Here is an 8,337-nt window from a genome sequence, read left to right as displayed (position 1 = left end):
AATTCCATCCTCCTAAGGTTGTCCAACCAACCCCTTATAGCCTGTTCATTCTCAGGAGAGTGTCATCAAATTATTTGTTCTCTCTTTCATAGCAACAATTGGTGCTGATAACCCTTACTCTGCCTCAAATTCTGATACCTATTATATTCAAAGCCATTTTTTTTGGTGGGGGGGTTCATTTGGGTTCCCTTTTGAAGTCCTACTTACTGTTGTACTTTCAAGTTCAATCACACTACTCCAGCTATTTGTGGATTCATATAGTTTTTGGGTTGTTTAAGTTCCTTTCAATGTCCCTACTTGCTGTTGTAATTAGTACTTTAATGTTCTAATTAACTAGTTTCATTCATGGAAATTAGTAGGATCTGTTACCATCTTATATACATCCTTTATTTCAGGATTCAACTTTGTAGTTTTCGAGTCAAACTCATTGACCCATGTTTATGAGTAGTGGTTGACAAGAACGCATCTCATGAAATGAATGGAACAATTAGCACTCGTTGCATCTAGGTGATACTTACAGGTGAAGCATTGGGCCTTCTCGGGAGGTCACCCATTCCAATATGACTCCAACTCAAGCAATCTTAATGATGGAGTTTCCTCCAAGGTTAAATCCACTTAACTTGCCATTGAGCCTGACTTGGAAACTAAACAGTTGAATCCTAATAGCAATATCACAATTTGACTTGCTGTGGAAAATATCTCCTACTGATCTGTCATTTGGTTAAAAATTTACTGCCAAGCTAACTCCATTACACCAATCAATTCAATCAAGTGATGATATTGGCAACCAAAAATAAAATAAGCATCTAATCATAGGAAAGCCATTTCTTCTCGAGTGTAAAGCAAGGAACCCGTTAAAAATCCCAAAACATTGGAGTTAGCTACCAATGTAACATCTCAAAAATCAGAGAAATTTACAAGACTTACAAAATTTAGTTATTGTATGCACAAAGTGATAACACTGTGTTTTAGGAAGTGCCCAGGGCATCTCTCCAACTGTCAAACATATCCAAGAGAAAGATGACTTCATTTTAACTTAGCACTGACATTGAGATTTTTATAGAATCTATTGATAAGTAAAATTACGCTGGTTAACAAGGCAATTATTACCTCCACTTTGCATATTTATAGAATTTAAAATTCATGTTGCCGGCAAAACTAAATAATAATATATTCCTTCAGTTTCATTTTGAAGAATTCCAAATCATGTCAAAAGGATGATTTCTTTGAGCCAATGCTACTAATCTCCGTCCGCCGCCATTATTCCAAGCGCCATGACTGGATAGCTGCTCAGTGGTTCCAAAAATTTGTTTCACATTACCCTTTAAAGTATGTTCAGTGTTTCCCAGCTTAAGGAAACTAGCAGTTGAACCATTCCCTAAGCTTCTTTTGTTGAATTTAAATGTCTTCTTTTTATATTTTTCCATTTCATTTTCTCGTAGATTTGATTTTCTCTTGGGATTTTCAACCCCACAAACTTCACAGTGAGTACAATCAGTTTTATTTATAAGGGTGCAGACAAGACAAGACCATATTTCTATGGAATCAATATCCTCTGCACCATAAGCTGGGACAGAGCTCCATCTATCCTCAACTAATACTTCAGAATTCAAGTTATTTTTTTCCATATCCAATGAAGAAACCATTTTCACTGCAGTACCGGAAACATTTGTTTCCAATATCATTGCTTTTTCTGTTCTTGCCAAATTTCTACCCTTGGATAATACTTTCACTTTTTCATCTGACGTTTTCCTGCCGAGCTTCCAACTGGGTATAGAAGTTAAGGTTGAACTTGAAGTGGGAACCACACTAAAACTTCCGCCACCTTTGGATTTTTTTGTTTTACATGTGTTACCATTATCAGATACCATAGATGAACCCATAACTTGAAAATCAGTTTGTAACATGGTATTTTTGGTATTTAATTCTGCCTTAGATTTAGTCTTGGGATGTTCTGTACCGCAAGACACGCAATGACTACAATCAGCTTCATTTATAAGAGTGCATACAAGGCATGACCATCTTTCAGTGGAATCAATATCTACACAACATGCTGCAACAGAACTCTGGCTTACCAACACTTTGGAATTCCAATTATTTTCTGCTTTAATCAACAAGCTAACTGCTTTAGACGCATTACAAGGATCATCATTTTTCCATTTCTTCACATTTTCATCAGAAGATTTTCTGCCCAGATCCATACTATGTATAGAACTTAAGATTGAATTGAATGTGGGATGCTTGCTAGTATTATCAGATAATATAAGTGAATCCATAACTCGGATATCAGTTTGTAGTGTGTTTTTTGCACTTTTCTGTATGTTGGCATTGTGAATCTCAAGAAGCTCCTTATGTGCATGTGCCTCAGGAGATAGCCTCACAAACTCTAAAACAATGTCTAACAACCCCAACTCCCGTATGCATGAATAATAATTCTGAGCATCAATTTGACAGTGCCGGTACTGGGAAGACAATTTTTTGAAGGCAGCAAACTGTTTTTCATTCTCCCCTAAGACTGACCAAATGTGTTTTACTAATGCTTTGTTTACAGCATGCATTTCTTTCTTTCTCGCTAAAGGCACATTGCTTGGACATGAGTTTTTTTTTTCAGAAACAGATACAGAACGTGCACTTTTTGCTCCACCAACAAGCAGAAAGTTGTCACCATTTTCTTGCATTCCACCAAAAATGTCAGGACTGCCAGGTTGATATGTGTGCACTCCATTGCTGGTACAAAGACTTGATCTTTCCATAAAGCAAGTGTCACTGATGATGTTTCCTTGACTGACAGCCGAAGTTGCACCAGCTGAAGAAGAGAGTCCTCCTGAACTTAAAGAACCTGAGAAAGTGTTCTGTCCACATTCTCTTGGTTCTTCTCTATTGACAACTAGAGTGCCAGATCTACCAGAATGAAGATTCCTAGCCATTGTCTTACCATATATTTGTTTAATGCTTTCCACTTTCTTCCGACTACACATGTTGACCTTGGGAAGGGGAGGAAAAGAAGAATTGTCGAAGGGAATGGTTAATCCACATGGGCTCACTTCTTTAAAACATCTAGAAGGAACGTTTTTTCCAGGGCTATTTGAAGAGCTAGATATTGTTCCTAACGATGATGATAACAGATTAGTTACCTCTGGATTGACTAAACTTTGGCTGGAGTCCCTCATCCTAGAGGGCTTGTGAATAGCATTCTCAGAAATGGACAGCTTGATACTTGCTTCAAGAGCTGCAGTTTCATGGCCATGTACATTACGCCTTTGTTGTCTGCCACTTTGATGAGATTCCATGTCATAAACTTCATGCCCGTATCGAAAGCTAACAGGGATCTGCATTAGGCAAAAAATTAAGTATAAATAACAAATATAATAGAGAGATTACCAAGGAAGAAACACCGGACTGATCAAGGTATCATATAAAACTGACATGTCAAAAAACTAGAACAATTTCATCAGACTCGGTGTTGATAGAAGCACAGAACACAAACAAAATCTACTGGTGGAAGAAAGCAATTCAGGACACCACAAGCCAAAAATGATAATCAATTTCCCAGAAAACTTAAAACAGAAACAATATTTTGCAATAAGCAAGAGGACTTCCCAACCTATAAAAATACCCTTAAATATTTTTGCTGCCATCTCCACAAGTATAGTCAGCATGATATGTAGTGAGACATGGACTGTAAATTAGAATCACATAGTGATAATGATCAAGCATGCCCCACTGACCATACTGTCCCGCACAAATAACTGCTAAATTAAAATGCAATGCATTCAAACATTTCCTTCACAAAGTTTGGTTTATATATTGCAGTTTCAAGGATTAATCAGATTGCAAAACAATTCAAAATAGCCTGCAAGAGTTTTCAAAAAGATCATTTCATGACCCAATATTAATGCTCCCTATAAAGCACTAGCAAGAAAAAATTAAATTCATGATACTTAGCTACTGTTTTCTAATAACTGTTTCCTCTCGAGGCATGGACAAGTTAGATCAGCTTAAATTACTTTGTAAACAATTTAGCAATATAAATAACTGTATGTTCATTTCATGCTTGTAAAGAACTAAAACAAGAATTCTCTCCGGTTAAAGTTTAACATTTTCAGTAGTTCGTTTCTATTTCTATTTCTAAGATAGTTATCTTAGTTTATTAGTTGCTTGCATCTTCGACCAGTCATAGAGCATTTAGATCAAATCAAACTGCATCTCTAAAGCTTGGTCCAATCTAATCTCAAGTAGTCACACATGTCACTTTCCATGAATACAGTTGTGGTGCTCCCTGTGCTGCTAGCTTTACTTGTAGTTGTGTGACCTCCCTATAGTATTCAAAGCTCTTGACCTCTGTTGCTCCTGTCTTTATATCAACTGTGCTTGCCCAGCCTTTTTGGAAATCAAGGTATCTCAACCTTAGTATTTACTATTTACTAGCATTCATTTGATTACTGTATTTATTTAATGCCTACTTTTTATTTTCTTGCACATCTTATTTTGTCAATGTGTGACAAGACACAGTGAGTTGCCATTATACTAGAAGGTAACATGGGAGGTGGCAAGGATATTCTTCTCCTCACTTGAGAAGGTAGGTGTCCCACTTTGCGGTACAGTCTTTGCATCCGCTGGCATCTTGAGCAGTGTGTAAGAGATCGTGACAACTTGTGACAAACAACAAATCCTTATGACTAATTATGATGTGTAAGAAACAAATTCGATAACAGGTTGGGCAAGTGTCAAGAGGCATCTTTGCATAGAGAAGATGAGCACCAAGTTAGATAATGCCAGGTTGTAAGAGAATCGACTATTAACAGTCAGTTATGACAGATTCTCTTACATCTGTAACTGCTCTCATTTATGATAGATTATATGACAGTTATAAGGTGTCTAAATGCATCTGTTATACCTATTTATGGCAAAAGTTAGGTAACCAAGTTTGGAGGCATGTAAAAGGGGCTAGAGAATCTTGTACAACTATCATTTGCATGCTTCTAAGTGTTGGAAAAATGTGCCACATGGATTTGGTCACCCACCTCATTTGGCTTTGTCTAGAAGCTTCCTCCACTTTTATATTCTTTAAAAATTGGATTCCTCAGGGTGTAGCATGTATGCTGTAATTTACAGGTAATATTATGCTTTGTCAAAATAGCTCCAAAAATCAAGGTTGCGCGGGTAAGCATACCCAGACCTCTGGTACACGTACCATGTACTGGTACGCATATCTTGTACTGGGTACTTGCCTGGGTACATACCCTACAGCCAGAAATGCCACGTCAGCTCACATGTTCCCCCCCCTTGCAAAATAGTTAAAAAACTGCCTCGTAGATTAAGATGTCTGATTTTTGTTTCAGTTTTTCATTGCATATTGGCTTGTTGTTTATCAAGCTTAATTCAATATGTAATCAGTTTGAAAATTTAATACAATATTGATTAACAGTAAACTACTAAACTTCTTCTGATTTTCACTGTTCAAGTTAAAACTAGAAATTTATCATTTCAAATATATCATTATATGATTTATGATCTTGTTCATGTTAAAGTTCATCTTCTTTGTTATGCATCTAAAGTTTAAACATTATACATATATATTATGGCTCTTGACTCGTTTTCAAATTTCTATTTTTGAAAGCTCAATGTCATTACTCGTGACTCAAATTTTCAGATTTTATATGAAATATCAAAATTATATTAAAATAAAATTTAGTCATAGGACTACAGCTTAGTATCCCACTTCTGCTGAAGCTAATTCAAGTCTCGCTCCAAGGAAAATCTCAGGCTATCTTGATGAGTTTTGATACAGAATTTGCTACCAACTATGTATTGCTTGAACTTACCCAAATAGAGAGTAGAAGCAGTGAGGGAAGGGAGGTACTGACCAACTAGGAGAGCGGGGGTAGTTGCTAGTTAGGTACCCAAGTTTGGAGGCATGTAAGAGGGGCTACAGAATCTTGTACAATTATCATTTACATGCTTCAAAGTGCTGAAAATATGTGCCACATGGATTTGAGCATTGTTGGTTAAGGAGAGACAAAAAGATGTTTACCATCAAATGGGTCAGTGTATGTATTCTATCACTGCCCTCTGAATGATTAGGTACAGCTCCCTATGATTTGCAATGATATGCAATGAATATATTTTTATGAGATTAGAAGTTTTGAAATTATAAGCTCTTAACCTGAAAGCAATAAAGGATAACCAAATTGTTTGTAAGCACAAATAATTCAGGCAAGATGGATTTGAATAACCTATCACACTCAATGGAATGACGGTAGTAGATTATCTTGATATTTCTAACCCTTGCTTCTATTATAAATGCAGATTAACCATCTAAATGCAGAAGAGGAATGGAGAGATATGCACATGAGGGAAAATGGAATTGCTTTCACTATCAACCTTGAATGAAATGGAATCCAACCAATAACCAATAGATTCATACACATTTATCTTTCATTTTCCAATAAAACTATCTAACATGTTATGAAATTAACAAAAGAAGAAATAGAACCATATATGAAGAAAGTAAATGGAATCACTATACTGCAAACATCAAAGTGAAATGGAATTCATCTGATTATTCACAAAATCATACATGATTGTCTTTCAACTCTTAATGCAAAACTACTCTATGCATGGACCACAAAACATGACAAGCAATACAGTAAATGGAATTATAGACCAATTCACTATCAAGTTTTCTGACCCTTGTATTATCAAAAGAGATTACATTTATAGTTTTTTTGTCATCTCTCAGTCAACAGAGAAACAGTCACAAAATAGAAAAAAGAAATAAAATATGAAATTATGCAATGAAATGAACACGACATCTTTTCTATCAACGATTTTGAATTCATGATACTGCCGAAAACACACGACGACAGTTCAACTTCATTCAATCTTGGAATCCTGTAGAAAATCATCATTTTCTTCATATTTTGTTGTTTGGCGGCAAGTCTACATAATTCATATTATAACGGTCACTGTAACTGAGAATTTCCAACATTGATCTTAAATCAACGGTTAAGATTAAATCATTTTAAACCTCTTTGCAACCTTGCGAACATTGGTTTCTCACAACTTCGCCATGTCAACCCTGGGTTACCTTAAATCATCTACGAACGAGCGGCAAGTGTTGATCTTTTGATCCAACAACTAAGATTAGAAGACCTTAATTATTGTTTTGCTCTACAATGTGGGCCCGCCTATTCCATGTGTCATGTTCTCCTTTTCCCACATTAGCTAAACTTTGTGCATATTCCAAAAGAGGGGAAATGTCGAGCGTCGATCAACTAATATCTGACGGTCACCATGAAATCTGAAAATCCTTGTTGTTACACTTGTGATCATGTTAAGCATGGGACCCAACTGATAGGTAAGCATTTGACTTTCAACTAGCCAATGGCATGCATTCTTTCATCACTTTGACCGTCCATTCACTGAATTAACGACATGCATTCACTTATTTGATGTTAAGGTTTTTCTGATCGTTTTTAGCAGCATGAATTGCTTTCTCTGCATTCTGATCTTGATCATCTGCAATGTCTTCCATTAAAACTAAAACATTTCACGAATCCTTGTCTTCAACATAATTAGAAACAAAGAAAGATGAATCAATAGAATATCCAAACCTTCTTCTCATAGGGAAATGCATAACAAACCCTCCAAAACCTAATCACCTAGCCATATGATTTCCCGCATCAAGTTTAGCTCAAGGAATGATGAGACGAAAGGTCATTCTATGGGCAATCTAGACTCAGACTCAAGACATTGACACTTGATTCAACTCAAACCCTAAAGCAAAAAGATATGAAATGAAACTTGGGCAACAAGCATCCACCTCATTTGGCTTGGTCTTTACATCCTTTATAAATTGGATTCCTTGGAGTGTAGCATGTATGTTGTAATTTTCAGGTAATATTATGCTCTCTCACAATAGTTCCAAATGTTAAGGTTGCATGTAGAAGCGCACCTAGACCACTGGTATGTGTACCGGGTACTGGTACACATCTTGTGCCAAGTACTTGTCTAGGTACATACCCTACAACTAGAAACGTCACGTGAGCTCACAAATTTTTTCCCCCTTGCAAAACATTAAAAAAACTACCACAGTTAACATTATGTCAAAAAAAATGGAACAATAGTCAATTTTCTTGGCCATTTCATATTCTTGTGGTAGTGCTAACTCTCAAGAGGTGCATATTTTGGATATTTGATTGCCGTCTTTTGTGTAGTCATTCTACCTTCGACAGAAACGTGAATATGAATATTGAAGGGTCAAGAGAGATATTGGGGCACGAGTGAAAGCAATATCCAAAACATCCAATCAAAGAGTCCAAAAAGACACACACA

General features: G+C 36.2%; 1 protein-coding gene across 1 annotated transcript in view; it reads right to left on the bottom strand.

Annotated features, from left to right (window-relative positions):
• Window positions 1–913: 913 nt before the first annotated feature.
• Window positions 914–8,337, bottom strand: part of LOC149543325 (uncharacterized) — a 105,802-nt gene continuing 98,378 nt past the window's right edge. The window contains exon 7 of the mRNA XM_089798155.1: window positions 914–3,329. Within this exon, the coding sequence (XP_089654281.1) occupies window positions 1,185–3,329 (2,145 nt within the window). The 3' untranslated portion in view covers window positions 914–1,184. The remainder of the gene's footprint in view (window positions 3,330–8,337) is intronic.

This window comes from Cupressus sempervirens, chromosome 8 (assembly GCF_028749045.1).
Source record: "Cupressus sempervirens isolate cs-2001-9-10 chromosome 8, ASM2874904v1, whole genome shotgun sequence".
NCBI classification, from domain to species: domain Eukaryota; kingdom Viridiplantae; phylum Streptophyta; class Pinopsida; order Cupressales; family Cupressaceae; genus Cupressus; species Cupressus sempervirens.
Note: the sequence above shows the minus strand (reverse complement) of the source record. Positions and strands in the feature narration are given on the sequence as shown.